This window comes from Gavialis gangeticus, unplaced genomic scaffold (assembly GCF_001723915.1).
Source record: "Gavialis gangeticus isolate Ggan-Ray unplaced genomic scaffold, GavGan_comp1, whole genome shotgun sequence".
NCBI classification, from domain to species: Eukaryota; Metazoa; Chordata; order Crocodylia; family Gavialidae; genus Gavialis; species Gavialis gangeticus.
The window spans coordinates 35,934,201-35,950,513 of record NW_017729000.1 but is presented as its reverse complement, the minus strand read 5'-3'; the positions used below and the strand labels follow the sequence as shown (position 1 = coordinate 35,950,513).

The 16,313-nt window shown below is 42.8% G+C and overlaps 1 protein-coding gene across 4 annotated transcripts in view; it reads left to right on the top strand.

Annotated features, from left to right (window-relative positions):
- Positions 1–16,313, top strand: part of SLIT3 (slit guidance ligand 3) — a 1,179,950-nt gene that overhangs the window by 1,000,200 nt on the left and 163,437 nt on the right. For all 4 annotated transcript variants that reach the window (XM_019506517.1, XM_019506518.1, XM_019506516.1 and 1 more), the window contains 2 exons: positions 1,335–1,406; positions 13,268–13,431. In XM_019506517.1, coding sequence (XP_019362062.1) covers positions 1,335–1,406; positions 13,268–13,431 — 236 coding nt within the window. The remainder of the gene's footprint in view (positions 1–1,334; positions 1,407–13,267; positions 13,432–16,313) is intronic.

Sequence of the window (16,313 nt, the reverse complement as noted above, 5' to 3'; positions counted from 1 at the left end):
CAACATAGCTAACATCTATAAACCAGCACGGTGAGAAAGAGGAAGCAGTCACTGTATACCATAAATATCAGGACAAATTAGAAAAGAAGTAAGTCCTGTAGAAGCATGATTATAAAATACGCACATACTAACTTTCTGTTCTGCACACCATTACAGAAGATTATAGCAGACTTTTTTAATGTGAAAGGTATTTAAAGCCTTTTTTGGTCCTCAAGGAAGAAGTCCATTAATACTGAACATTTATGAAGGTGGGGGTACAGCAGATATACTAGTCACTGTTATACATTTAAAATAAGTATTTAGACATTGAACCATTGAAGCAGTGCCATAGATAGAGGCTTTTTCTACTCGCACCTTCATTTACTTTTACTTGCCGTGCTCATTTGGGTCTCCTTTTCCAATTAAATTATAAGCTCCCTTGTTTAGGAGGTGGCTTGTACTCTTTTTGGTTTTTTTGGTTTGTTTTGTATAGAACTTAACACATAATGTCCAACCAGACTGGGATCTTTGATTAATATCTCAATATGAACTACATATACCTGTAATAGTAAGTAATGACACTTTCATTGTAATGCTGTTTATCCTGAAGGATTCAAATAGCACATTCATCAGAAAATCAGAAAATGCTCCCATCTGTACATATATTTTAAAATGATATAGTTCTTAGAGTGGCTGATAAAATGCCTGTTCAAATGGTCTGGGCAATAACTGAAAAGCCTCTGGGAAAGGTTATGTTTAAACCCAGTTCAAACTCAAAATATGCTAGCTTCGTTGTTTATCGCAGACGAGTACTTCAAGCAGCTGAGTTCCAAGTTTTTTTTCCCTAGAAGTGTAAATGTGTCCATCTGTACAGATTGGTATTTTCTATTGCTGGTGTGGGAACTTGGGACCTGAAATTGCTAATATATCTGCCCACGCGGGTCCTTAACTCCCTCCTGGAGTTCCATTAAAGTCAATATTTAATTTCATCTTTCACAATTCTTGCTTTTTGCTCCCATCCTTCCTTTGTGTTTTCAGCCAGAATTATGTGCAGGAACGAAGATCTGCAGTTGCGGGGATTTTGAAGCAATGCTTTTTAAAGGAAATAATGAGCAAGAATGCCTTTCAAATAACAAACTAATTTTAACAGCTTTAATGATTGGTAGAGTTCTTTATATCAGTATCACATGGAATAGGGCATAAGAAAGCATGGGCTCTCGTGGGTGATTTCACTAGTGGGGTCTCTGGAGAAGGGGCAGCTCAGTTTTCATTCCAAAGCTCACTCTCTTCGAAGTGGCAGAAGCGGCACCGGTGGCACTGCGTGGTTCTGACATCTTGCTTTTTACCTGTTCTAGAACTCTTCATGGTAACGACATTTCCAGCGTTCCAGAAGGTTCCTTCAATGACCTTGTGTCCCTTTCACATCTGTAAGTACTTTATCACTGCATTAGTCTCATTGTTGATACAGTCACTGAAACAGCATAGATTATGTTGGCGACCTAAAGTTGCACAGCTTTTCATAGTTCTCATTTGAAAAATCTCTTCAAATTTAGTCAGAGAAATACTTGAACTTGTGGTTGTTTGTTGTCAGAATATTTTCTTAGGACAAACTGGTTGAACAGAGGTGACAATTTCTTCTTCTGTTACTTGTGTATTAACTCTCAATCTTCTAGCACTGCATATGTGAATTTTAGATTGCCTTATGGTCCAGAGATAGGTAGATCACTATCCATTCAGGAGTGTGAAGATTTTCTTTAAAAACAGAGGAACACCAATATGTTCTGGACACATCTCCTACCACGTATCTGCTTGGACCTCAGCATATAAAATTCTGTTCCTTGATAAAGTACAGGCAGTCCTCGCACTTACAGCGGGTTACATTCCTGGAAAAAGCGCTGTAAGTCAAAAGGATGTAAGTTGAATCTGATTTTCCCATAGAGACGATGTTATAATAAGGGTTCATGTTCCTGACAAAAGGCCTGGTGAAACTGCTACACTAAGAAACATCAGGAAGGCACTAAGCAGAAACCCCTGCACTAAGAAACATCAGGAAACACAGACAGTCATGCAAAATACAGTACAGTATATGCAATTCATACACAGCACTTCCTTGTTCCTGTTTCTGGAAAGGTCCCAAACATAGACGCTCTCCAGAGACATGTCAGTACCAGGGAAATCTATATCACTTCATTTCCAATTTCTTATGATTTTGTTGGTGACTCAACTTCTAACCTGTTAAAGGCATCAATTCTCTTAGTGCTACAGAGGCAAATGCTTGGTTCAGCTAGCAACTGAGACTCCCACAGTTATGTAGCTGGTACAAGATTCAGTTTATCATGCTGCTGCCTTAGAAACAGCAGAGCACAACTGTAAAACTCAATTGTCCACAATGCAAATTATACCCTAGACAAGTCTTATTTATTTTATGGATTCTACTTATTACCATTCATTTGAGCTGTGTGTATCTTACACTTTTGACAGCTCATACTTCTCAACAGACAGTTTGCAATGATTCTGTTGGGCCAGTGTGGCTTTTATGACTCCCTAAGGTGAACAGTTTACCTAGGAAAACCATATCTACACTTTATTTACAGTAAACTCTGAGGAAAACCAGAACAAATGGTGCGTGGCATGTTTATCTTTTGAGTTCTACATATACCTTTTGAAGCCAGTCTTCCCAATATGGAAGATGTCATTTCATTTCCAAGTGGAGATAAAGGACTCTAATTCAATCTCACTTATGCTGACCATGTATTTATGCTGACCAAGCAGTGTATAATATACATTTAGTATAGTATAAGCACAGTGTAAAATATTTACCGGAAAATAAATAATTATACTTAAACATTGTATCTGGTATAAGATATAGATTAAGTTTTTGATCAGAAGCTAAATCTGGGTTTTAAATTCATATGAGATTATGTTAAAACCTTATGGGGTCCATATACAGATTTTGTCCGTAGTAAGGTAAGTATTACTTTCCTGTTTGGTATGGGGGTGTTGAGACAGAGAGGTATAAGTGGCTTGCCTCCCAGAAACCACAGACCTTGGATTGATTCATTGGACCATGCTACTTCTATATTGAATGACAGATAATTCATAAAATTTGCAAGATCTTACAAAATTTGAATTTTGGATAAGGCCTGGAATGAAAACACAGGGATAAGCTTTGAACTAAACACTGAAAACTAGTCCCTCAAAAGACAAGCAATTCAGTATTCAAATTTTGGTCTGGGTCTAGATAAGTGATTAAAGTATTCAAGTTCTGGCCATATATATATAACGTATTTTCCATGAACATGAAATACCTTTGGGCTTTCCATATGAAAATGCAATCCAAATACCTGTTCTAAATTCTTCATCACTTTTCCCTCCTTTTAAGCCTGTGAGAAGACCAAAGGACAGAACTTGAATACTTTAATCACTTACCTAGACCCAGACCAAAATTTGAATCTGAGGTCTGTGGTTTCTGGGTGGCAAGTCACTTATATCTCTCTGTCTCAGTATCTCCATACAGAACAAAAATATACATATATCTATCTTATCTATCTATATATAGACCTATAGACAGACCGATAGATAGATAGATAGGTCACTATCTATCTATCTATCTATCTATCTGTTCTCACTTCTGAATGGATACTGGGGTCATGCTACATTATAAATGACAATCTCTCAAATGAACTATTGAAGTTGGAAAGTTGCATTTTGTTAGCATAAACAGAATTAGTCTTTTCTTTGTTAGTCAAAGCTTTTGCAATAGCTGCAGCAGTAGTATATTTTGAAATGGAAAGATCAACAACTGAGATCTAGATAGCTCTGAGTTCTCTTACAGAGCTGCTGAAAATACATGAAAAGATGTTTTTACTAGAAGTATTTTGCATTTCAAATGTAGCACTTTTTAATGTTGTTTTTAGTAGGATTGTGTAGATATTGTATCTCCAAAGACATGTGGAAAAGTTTATCTATTTTTTTATTACTTTTTTTAAATAAAGCCAGTGTTAGCATACTATCAACCATCCTAAACCAAATGCTCTTCAAGTTGGCTATGCCCATGTTAGGAAATTTAGTTCTCTTTAAAGTAATGCTGTCCAACTTGCAGTTCATAGGCCACATGCAGATTGTGAGAGGTTAAGTTACTTCCCCTATCACTCCAGCTGCAACAGCACCCAGAGTCTGTGGGCTTCTCTCCCTCCTTCCTGCCCCTTCCCAGATGGCATGACAGTATGGTGTGCAGAGCAGTCAGGGAGGTAAATCTGGGGGCTGCAAAGGTATGGGCTGCAGCAGGGAGAGGAAAGACGGGGGAGAGAGGAGAAAGGAGGCGGCAGATGGCCAGCAGGGGCTGAGATGGCTGTGCATGCACACAGAGCACCACAGGGAGCCTGTGGCTTGCCCTGGTGCAGCCTGTGTGGCATACGGCTTGCAGTGCTTGACTTCCCCAGACACTTGGAAGTTTCACAACCCCGGTGTAATGCTAAAAAGTCTGAGCACTATAGCTAGGGACAGAAGTTACACATAAACCAGTTTAAGTGATCAGAAACTAGTTTAAACCTGTAACAACAGGAGTTCAGTGCACATAAGCCAGTTTCAAAATGGCTGAAACTGGTTTAAGATAAACCTGGTTGAATGTAGTATCAGACTTAAGTAATTTAGGTCAAATCAGTTTATGAAACTTCTGTCCCAGACCCCTTCCTGGTTCAAGTTAAATCACAGTCCCCCAACATCCCAGCATGCTTTGCAGCCCTGGGCTAGGCTGTGCTGTCTGCTCCAGAAAGCATGGCTGGCCTTGCCCCTCTGCTCCCTATCTGGAGCAGTGAGGGCTGGCTCACTGCTTCCCCGCCTCCCACACACCAAGGCAAACCTCAGTTTGGGTCTAGGGCCAAGAAGGGGGGTTCAACTCACCTTCCCCTGAGTACAGACTGGCCCTGCCCTCCTAAAAACTTAGTGCTGGCTGCAGCTGTGACTGCAAATCCCAGAGGGACCTGGAAGCAGGAAGAGGAAGTGACAAGCAACACTAAGAGTCCTGCTGCTCTGATTGTGGACTGCAAATCCCAGATACCTGTGGGGCAGCAGGAAGAGTAAGCGAACAGGCAGACCAGGCCACGTTTATAGCTTTTCAGTTTATAGTTTTTCAGAGAAAGAGCTATTCTTGTTCAAGCTTTTATGAATTCAGTGGTACTACCTTCCCTGCCAAGTCAGACCATGTGCTGGTGCCTGGCCCTGCCCCCTCTGCTCCAGCAGGGTTTCCTCTCTTCCTTCCCCTTTGGCTGTAGCTGGCAGATGTGCTCTAGCACCCCTGGCTTCTGACTTGAGCCACTGCAGACATGTGGCTGCATTTCCTGAATCAAAAGTGAATGTGTGTTCATTTGTTTATCAGTTCAATCCCTGCAGTTTAGACTAACCTGCAAAGGCTGAATCAATTCAGCCTCAAGCTTTTTGACTCTGTGTTTAATCTGTGGTGTACCTCCTATACAAGTTCTTAAAAAAGCACTGTATCCTCTAGCTAGGGTGTAACCTTAAAGTTGACAAAGCAAACTTAAAGACTCCCGTGATTTTTTCAGTGCCTCTGCTTGCTACCCCAGTCCACAAACCAGCCACTTGAACCATTAGACTACCAGCCACTCACACTGGTGATGCTGGTCCCAGAAAACTTATCAAACAATGCCCTTATCACTTACACCATGTATATCTCACAGATAAACTTTTATTAAACAGCTCAGATTTCTAATCCTATTGACACATCTTTTCTTTACCCAAACTTGTGTCTGATTTATATAAAAAAATAACTGTCCTCCATAATAGGCCTGTGCGAAGCAGCTAGTATTCGCTTTGGGTTCAGATTCGACTGATTCAGGGGACAGTGATTTGATTCGGTGATTCGAATCACTGTCCGGAATTGATTTGGCAAAATCTGATTTGGAGATTTGGCTGCCACTGAATCATCCAAATCTCCAAATCAAACAGGCCCCATCCCCTGCCTGCTCTCTCAGCCCTGTTAATGGCTGCTCCACCTGGCCCCAGCTCCCGGCTCCTTAAAAAAAAAAGCAAAAAAAAAGAAGCCCTCCATGCATTGACTCCTGCCAGGTTTCTCCTGAACCCTGCTGTCCCCCCATTGCCTCACACTGCATGGGAGGCTGTTCCACAAGAAGCCCTGATGGCCACTGCAGCAGCCAGTGAGTGTGGGGCATTTTTTTTTTTTTAAGGAGCCGGGACACTGGGGCCAGGCAGGGCAGCTGTTGATGGGGCTGGGAGAGCAGGCGGTGGATGGGGGCTCATGGCAAAACCCCCCATGCAGCATGGGGCAGCAGGGATTGCCCTCCCAGCAGGAGCTGGTGAGTGTGGGGCTTTTTAAAGAGCTGGGATGCTGGGGCAGGGCAGCCATTGACAGGGCTGGGAGAGTGGGCAGGGGTCGAGTGGTACTCAGGGGAGCTGTGGGAGCAAGCAGGGGATGGAGCCTGGTGGGGGTCCCCACATGGTCCTCTCCCCCCTTCTCCATCCTCCCCTGCCCCCTGCTTACTGATATGGAGTCTGGGTCCATCTCCCTGCAGTGGCGAATGGGGACTGCCCAAATCTCCGAATCTCTCCAAAGCTCTCTGAATCTTTTCTGAATCAATTTGGAGAGCTTCAAATCAATTCAGACCTTTTTATTGGTCTCCCAATTTGATTTGGATTCAGAGATTCGGCCGCCAAATCGGGCCAAATTTCCTCTGAATCGAATCAGCACCCAAAGCTTTGCATAGCCCTACTGTATAATTCAACTTCATCTTGTTCATGATTATCCTAATTTTAAGCTGGTTCAGACAGAAAGATGTGCATCTGAGAGGAGAAAATTTACCCCTCATTTCAAAGACTGTTGTTTTGCTATAGTGTGAGATGGAAGGATGCAGTGCTGGACTCGGCTGTGGGGCAGGGGGCGAAAAGTGGCTGCAGGAAGCCCGTGGTGGCTTTTTTCCCCAGCAGTACAGAGCCTCCCTGGCAAGTGTTTTCTGTTGTGGGCACTGCAAGCAAACCTTTTATGGGAGGGTGTAGTCAGGGCTCAGGCAGGGGCTGGACCAGACACTAGAGGACCTCTGGAGGTCATGCTTCTCTGTGATGCCCCCATCACCTCAGGCCCGGAGCCAGGGTCTGGCCATGCCCCAACTCTCGCTGCTCACGTGGCGAGCAGGGTGAAAACCTGGAATACCCTTGTTGGGGTCCCATGCCAGTAGGAGATGGGTGGGAGACGGGATTAAACTCCCCCTCCTTCCTCTCAGGCTACTGGCATCTGGCCTCACCCCCCTCCCCACTTGTGCCACTTGAGAAGCAAGCGGGGCACTCTGGAGAAGGGTTTTCTACCCGTCCCCCTAGCCCTACTCCTACTCCCACCCCCACCCCCTTCTCAGCCAGCTGGAACAATGACAGTGCTCTGGATAAGGAGAGGAGGAATGGAGCCAACCCTGCTCCGCAGTTGGGCTGTAAAGCATCCTGGGATGCTGAGGGAATGTGAGCTAACTTAAACCAGGAAAGAGTCTGGGACAAAAGTTCTATAAACTGATTTGACCTAAATCAGTTAAGTCTGATACTACCTTCAACCAGGTTTAAATGAGTTTCAGCCATTTTGAAAGTGGTTTATGTGCACTAAATTTCTGTTCTATTACAGGGTTAAATCAGTTTCTGATCACTTAAACCGGTTTATGTGTAACTTCTGTCTCTAGCTTTTGTCATCCCCTTTTCCCATTGTGTGTGTTGGGGTGTTCTTAATGCTAACCAAGTACATGCCCAAACTGGAAAACTTCAATTATGTGCAGCCTTGCAAGAGTCGTTCAGTTGCTCACAGATATGAAGTCAAAAAGTCAACCTCATAGTTTATCTTTTGTAAGCAATGGTGTTACAGAAAGACATGGGTAGATTTTAGTTTTTCTAGGTGGTTTTGCAACACATTTAATTTTGATGAATAGCCCTGCCCAAAGATTGAACCCATGAACTCTCAGTAAGAATCTGTCTAGAGCAGAGTGGTTTCATTAGTCACTCCCATTGAATTGTATCAACAAATTTTGCATTGTGTATAAATACAAAATTTATATCCTATGTGAATTCTTTTTTTTTATCACAAAGAAGTTTAAGTTTAAAATGCATTGTTTATAATTATGTTTAATATGATTCACTAGGTAAAGACAAAATCTAAAAAACAGTTTGCATCATTGTTTTGCTGTAATAATTCTTCCCCAGACAAGAATCTCTTTAGATTGTTGGTGCCTTTTAATTACTCTAGCTAGTTTGCAATGTTTTGCTTCCTATCAAAAGTGTTACATAATTAAATCCCATGCTACTTTCAGAAGAGTAATTCCCAAAGATTTTTCAAGGTGTGTTTCTTCACCTTTGAAGATCAAGTTGTCCCATTTTGTCAGGGATTTTTGAAGTGTAATGGAGCAAAGTCCCCAAATTCCACTAAAATTTCAGTGGGAGTTGAGCACTTGGGCTCCTGTTAAAATTGTGGCCTTTACCATGTTTTTACTTCCTCCCCAGTCTCATTTGTAATGTTCAAGTCCTGGTCACTACTTGTTACTGCTTTTCACTGCTTCATAGGCATCTTGCATCTAACAGTGATGCACTTCTACTTGCTCTATAATTTAATCAAAATGGAATAAATGTTGATATGTACGTGGTGAACTTGCTACATTCCTGAGAAACATGGTAACACACTTCCCACTTCCCTAATGAAGATGCTTCTTAAACTAGAAGCAATGTAGCCATATTTATGTGGCACTTTATTTGGGATAATCCCTGCTGTTGTGTGACAGGACAAACTAGCCTACCCCTTACTTGTCTTCTTGCATTGTTTAAGTGATCAGAAACTGGTTTAAATCTGTAACAGAACAGATGTTCAGTGCACATAAACCAGTTTGAGGATGGCTGAAACCAGGTTGAGATAAACCTGGTGGAATGTATAGTATCAGACTTAACTGATTTGGGTCAAATTGGTTTGTGCAATGTCTGTCCCAGACCCCTTGCTACTTTAAGATAAACCAGACACCCCCAGCATCCTGGCACAGTCTCTGGGCTGGGTGGGGCTCTCTGTTCCACAGCAGGGCTGGCCCCTCCCCTCTGCTCCCTGGCTGGAGCTCCAGCACAGACTGCAAGCTGCTCCCCTGGGATCTCTCCCCCTCACCACCCCCTGCTAAGTAGGAATTCCCCCCTCCCCTCTGTCTTGCTGAGGAGGTGTCTGTGTATTAGCCAACAGACTACATGCTGGCTAGGGTCCTGCTGGGTCAACAGGTAGAATCAACAGTCAGAATCAACAAGTAGCTGGTAATGTGTCTCTGTTTTCTTAATGTGGTGATAAACACTGTTATCAATTCCCTGCTAGGCTAATCACAGTGACCTGCTGGAGCCTGGCCACACCCCGCTCAGCTCCATGCTGTGTAAGGAAGGGAGGGCTGCTCTAACATCCCCCAGCTTCTAGCCTGAGCCACTGCAGGCATGTGCCTGCATTTCTGGGATGTCTGTCCACTTACAAAACTGATTTAGCCTCACCAGGTTAGACTAACCTGCAATAATTGAATCAATTCAGGCTCAGGATTTTTGAATGTCTATCCCTAGCTCTGGTGATAGGCTGTAGCTGGTAAAATGCAGACAGGTTACCTGGGTTTTTGGTTGTACTAGTGTTGGTCTAAGGTCATAGGCAGGCAAGGTTCTTTGAGCGATATCTTTTATTAGACCAACTGAGTAGCTGAAAAAAAAGTTTTACAGGTTTTAGGCAAGGTTTCAGGCTCAGTCACCCTTCTTCAGGCATAGGGAGTCTCTGCTGGTCTGAGACTCCAAGGAATGAGAGAAGCTAAAAGTGTAACAGGACCTTGTATTCTATCACTCCCTTTGGACTTTTTTTCCCCTGCCTGAATCCCCCTTCCTTACTTCTTTTACCTTTTGTCTTTCTAACTTCTACCTATTTACATTTTCACAGACGTCCTGTTACACTTTTAGCTTCTCTCATTCCCTGAAGAAGGGTGACTGCTCCCGAAAGCTTCCCTTTGGCACGCTGGGAGTTATGCTCTAGTGCACTTCCTCCCCCCTCCCCCTTCCCCTTCCCCTCTCCCACCCTGGCTTCTGGCCTGCGCCACTGCAGGCATGTGGCTGCATTTCTTGAATCAAAAGTGAATGTCTGTTTCCTTTCTTCTCAGTTTAATCTCTGCAGTTTAGACTAACCTGCAAAGATGGAATTGATTCAGCCTCGGGCCTTTTGACAGTCTGTACTTAGCCAATGTGCATCATACTTTAGATAGGGTTTTGTTGAAGGGGACTCCGTGGCATAGTTAACCCACTGAATGAGAAAACAGAAGGGTGAATGTGAGTGGCTTTAATGCTTCTGATGGTATCACACTTATGCAGGAGATGACCCTTCCTAGGATTTTTTTCTGAAAAACAATGTTTTGCCTTTTTGTTTTCAATCCTGTTTTCCTAAACAACCAGTATTTTAAAAATAAATGAACCTACTTCAGTGCCCTTAAAAGGACAAATTATCCAAGCTTATAATTGCATGTTGTTGGGCAAAATATAAACGTGTCCATCAAAGTACAGCTTAAAATAAATTTGTCTCCCTGGACCTGCTGCTTCATACCTTGGTTTATGAGAAAATGGTTTTGATTCAGTGGAAAAACCTTAAGATTTCCCCACCTCCTGTGTAGGCATATGAGAAGGAGATTTATCCTAGCCCAAGAGAAATACCAGTAAGTGCTTTGTTTAAAAAAAATACAACCTCATCTCACACTAATATGATTTACCCATGGTCCCACAGGCTAGTTCTATATGCTGTACTTACCAGCTCAGCCTCAGCACCCTCTAGGATGCTGCCCTGCTGCTTTTTCTAGCTGGTTGTATAGTCAACTCTACACAGAGCTTGCAACGGAGCCCACAGGCATAACTGGGCACCTGGCTGCAGGTGCTCCCGGAGCAGCATCTTTGAGTGCACTTGCACTAGTACAGCAGCAGCAGCAATACTGGTAACATTTGGTGTACTTTTTATTTAAAAGTAAGTCTTAGAAGAGCATGCATCTCTTAAAAAGACAACCAGGGATCTTCACACTTCATCACATAGAGATAGTATTTGATTTTTAACAGGTAACTAACTCCATTTCAAATTTAATAGGAATAGGTTTACAATCATAATCAAATCCAGAGCCTACTTCCTTTATTTATGGAACAGAACATCTAATGTGATACTGTTACTGGGTGCATCTACATGTGCTTTTAAGTAAAATACTGCATAGTAAGCCTTCCTGGGATCATGTCTACACATGCTCCCTCTTGGGAGCAGATTTGCTTCCAATAGGAAAAACCCACTACAAGGCTGCTCCCACACTACTCTGCTCTCCTGCAGCAGCCTGGGGGAGCTTCAGGCTCCTCTCAGTGCTATCCCAGGGGCTGGCAAGGGGCACGGGGCCGGTCCCGTGGACATGAGGCCAGAAGAGCTCTGCCAGCTGCAGTGGCAGCTGTCTTCTGGCAGATCGGGTAGGGATCTTATGTGCACAGGGCCAGGAATGAGCTGCCTCTGCAGCCAGCAGAGCTCTCCTGGCCCCATCCCCACTAGGACACACAGCTGCCAGCAAGTCCCGTGATGGGCAGGTCTTCCCTGCCCAGGAGGGAGTTGCTGGGAGCTGCCAGTATGCTTCCTGCCCAGCCCTCCTCTTTTCCACTCTGGCAGCTGTCCTGCTTGGACACAGCTGGCTGCTCTGGGAGTGGGCAGCAGCTGGGAATCCCAGCCCCCACCTGCTCAACAGAGCATCCAGCTCTGCATGGCATGGAGCTGTTCCAAGGAACAGGTGAGGGCTGGATTCCTATTCCCCACCCACTCCATGGAGCAGCCAGCTCCATGCTGGAAAAAGATGCTCAGGGGGACAGGCAAGGCCTCGATTCCCAACCCCCACCCATTAATTAGCCTACTGCACAGCAGAGTATCTCATGTAGACACATCCACTATACTCTAATTGGTCAAACATATAACCACTTATTTTAGATGCATTTTCATAATGGGTTCTCCCCTTGGTAATATTGTGTATATACACTGCTAAGTTTTTATCTCTAAAGGTTTTGAAGGTGTAATCCAACATTTGGCAAAAGCAGTCTTTCATGAATAAGCTTGACTGCTCAGGACAATTTAAGACACAATTTGATAAGTTTAAAATAGATTATGTGATGTGGTTACCTGTGATAGAAAGGGACCAGGTTAAATTCATTGCTTCATAGGAACTGGTTTAACCGTATGCATATTTTCTTCAATCAAGGTAGTATGTACTATCAGAGCTGCAGGTCTGGTTCATAAATTATACTGTGACTGTTTAATACAAAAGTTGCTTTACTCTTTTAGTGTCCCATAGGACTTCTTGCAAAGAATGTCTTCAAATGTGTGTTGTGGTTGACATTGTTACACTGTTTAAAATTCCCGGGGACTTTTCAAATTGTCATAACTAAGCACTTCTTTATGGAAATAGTTCCATGTTAGGCAGTGAGAGTATATTTACAAGAAAGAGTTTTCAGAGGCAGGTTGATTGAGGAGTTTTAATTCCCATTGCACTCCTTATTCCAGAAACTTCAGGCTAAATAATCTAGGGCTACAGTTAAGGATAGGGTAATTGACTGGTATTTCTAATAGAGTTCAACAAAATAGTGAAATAGTTCCAGGAATGATTATTTCAGTTCTTAAATATGTCTATTTTAACCACTCTCATGCCCATTACTGTTTTACTGAATCCATCCAGCAGACACATAAGAAAAAATATTTACTCTCGAATATTAGTCAGAAGTGATTTTCAGTGTCACATGAACAAGTTTTGCAGAAAACAAGGTTAAATTTTGAACATGCAGGTGGGTGTCCTTGGTGGAAGTGTTTGCCTGCTTAGGTAAACTGCCACTTGAGCTATCTGATCAAAACTAAGCAGAACTCAAGCTCTGTATGTTGGGTCATAAGGTAAAAAAAAAAAATGTAAGGTCAAAATGAAATAAACAAATTCAGTGAAACAGTATTTGGCTTCTTGACACTGTTGTAGCAGAAAAGGGATAATTCTTTGATCTACTGTTACTTTTCGGTTAACCTTTTGGTTTGCTTTATAATGGGAAGAAAGGAAGAGGGAAGAGGGGATTGAAAGAAGCCTTTTCACACAATCCATTTAATATTCAAAGGGTTTTCCTCCTTGCTTCTTGAAAAAAAGGCTTAATGTAGAGGAGCTGGATAAAATGAACACTTTTGGTGGAGTTGGAGGGACATTATTTTTGCTTATAAGCAAAGGAAATATTGTTAATTGTTTTCCATCATTAGGGCTCTAGGTACCAACCCCTTGCACTGTGACTGCAGCCTGCGCTGGCTTTCTGAATGGGTGAAAGCAGGGTACAAAGAGCCTGGGATTGCACGCTGCAGTGGGCCAGACAACATGGTAGACAGGCTGCTGCTTACCACACCAACCCACCACTTCCAGTGCAAAGGTAGGAGCAAGCCGTAAACTCTCCTATTGCCTGTTGTTGCTTAATAAACAGGTTTATTGTTACACTGCTACTGAATTTTAAATGCAATTTAAAAATATATATAGCCTATTCTTTGTTTGCCTTTTGGTTTCATTTTGGTTGTGCTTTGGGTTGCATTCTAGTTACTCTTTCAGTTTTTCCCACATAGCCTAAAGCCGGATATTTGCTTTAATTAAAAAAAAGAAAGAAAAATTGGAAACTCAGATTATCATGTAATTGTTTTACTAGAGAGGCTTTAATAAAAACACCAATCCCTGGTATAAATAGGAAGACTGCTGCCATATCAGACAGATGACAACCTGCCCCATGGGATGTTATTTCACAGCTATTTTATCAAATAATTTATTTCAGACACCCCCAAAAAACTTGGTTAAGCAAAGTTTAGTGTAGTAGGTAACACTAATATCACAAATGTAAAATACTGGTATATAGATAAGCTTGAAAGCTGTTGAAATTGAAGGTTTTGTTTGAAAGCCAACATTCTAATATTAAAAAAGCCTTAACCTGTCTGCTTGTCTGTCTGTCCGTAACACTTTATTTGCGCTCTGATTGGCTGACGAACAGCCAATCAGAGTGCAAAGAAGCATTCCGAAACAGCAGCAGCTGGGGAAGAGGAGGACCAAGACTCCTCCCCATCTCGGGTCCGGACCCACTTCTCCCCCACCCCCACCCCTGCGTTGGCCCTGAGCCTGCTCCTCCCATACGTCTGCCACCACTGGGTCAGCCCGGGCCTGCTGCTTCTCCCCCTGCTGCAGTGGCCTGACTTCTCCCCACCCTTAGGCCCGGTCCTGCCCCACATTGGGCCCGGGCCCGTTCCTTCCCTCCCCTCCCCCCACTGCTGTGGTGAGGAGTGGGGAGTGGGCCTGGACCCCAAGCAGCAGGAGGGAAGAGGGGAGCGGGCCCAGATGGGGGGGCACAGGGCTCCTTCCCCACCCATTCCTCACCCCCTGTCATTCTTGACGGGCAATTGGCTAGTTTGACTATAAGAATATTTGTACATGACACAACTTTAACTCAAATCTCATGTCTGTTTAGTATTGATCACTAACTGAATGCAGTGGATCAGTGTTTTGTGTCCTAACTAGAGTGTAAATTCAGGAGCAATCTAGGTGCAACTCTAATGGTGAGCTTTATGAGCAATTATGTTGCATTCCAGGAGCTATATAAATAGACAGCAATTGTGGATGAGCCTACTTCCTGGCTATTTGTGGAATTGTGGATAAAGGACATAGTTTCAGGCATGCACATTGAGACTGTAATCATGATTCTTACTTTCAAAACTTGTTGGAGTGCAGAAAGTTTATTCAGGATACTAGCCCACATGTGAAGTTGGAGATTTGAAGATGTCTTTTTGCAGCAATGGAAATGAGGGTCTGTGGTCTCTGTTAGAAATGCTGATGAAGGCATTAGGACATTATCTTTGTATTTGTCTGTGAAGAACCATGCACAGTTATACTATGTAATGATAAATTATATTAAAGTTCCTGCCTTGGCATGATAGTTGTATAATGGCTGGAATTAAACTGCTGAATAGCTAAAGATGGTGTTGTTATAGGAATAAAGCCAAGTTTGTTTCCCAAACCTGAATAGAATTTCCTGATTTTCCTGCTACACTTTTAATGAGTGGCATTCTAATTTAGTTTTATTTAAGCTGATAATAATTATATGTGTTCTTAAAGCTATCAAAATGCACTGCTTTTTTGCTGAGTTTTTAACTTCATGAACAAGAGGTACAAATATCCCTAAATAAACCTCCAAAAATAGGCTGACTCTCAGACTAAAAATGAAGGAAGCTAACATGGAATTCAAAAGCATCTTATATTATAAATATAATAGTAGAATTCAGATTTTTTTTTTTTTTAGTTTTGAAACTAACATATTTCTGTAATGTTTTGACCCCTTGATGTCAAATTCTCCCCAAAATATTCTCTTGGGGTTTCCCACTACTGGACTCAAATTGTAGTCTGAATAATATGAGATAGTTGGTAGGGTCAGAAGGGACCTGAGCAGATCATCAAGTCTGACCCCCTGCCATGGGCAGGAAAGAATGCTGGGGTCAAACGACACCAGGTAGGTGATTATCTAGCCTCCTTCTGAAGACCCCCAAGGTAGGAGCGAGCACCACTACCCTTGCAAGTTGGTTCCAGATCTTAGCCGCCCTGACTGTGAAGATGTGCTTCCTGATATCTAGCCTGAACCTGCAGATGTTTTTTCAAGTTGCAACTTACTGTATTGGGATAAACAGAACATCAAAATAGGCATATATGAGAAAGCAAATTGGTTGGAGGATCCATTGTTGGATCCACCTATGCCAAGTCCTGTGAAGTGCCTCTACAAACAGAGGAATTTTTCCACACAGATAAGATCGCAGAATCATCCTCATAGACCCTGGTAGATCTCCATAAAAATGTCCACTAGGTCCAGTGGAATGAGACTAAGGTGCTATTTTTTCACTCTTCACTTCGAATATTCATCTTGTGTTTGAATAGCCAGCTAGTAATAGCAGTTGAATATTGTGCATATGTGTAAAGTTTGTTCTAACTGAAAGTTTGAGCAGCTTTCTCCTATCTTTGGCATATTTCTAGCTGCTTTTCTGGGCCCCCCTGTACAACTGGTGTATAAACATACTGCCTACAGGTCGGATCTGACACAAGCCATAGCAACACCACAGGAAGGAGCACTGTGGCTTGTTTCCCTGGTGGCAACAAAACACCAAGGATGCCAGGCATCTGGTCCTGGACCCGAACCGGAGGAAGTGTCCATAGTCCCAGTCTGGGGATTGATCCTGTACCTCTCATCTGGCTTATGGAGCCAGACAAGTTTGACACCCCTGCTGTACAGAA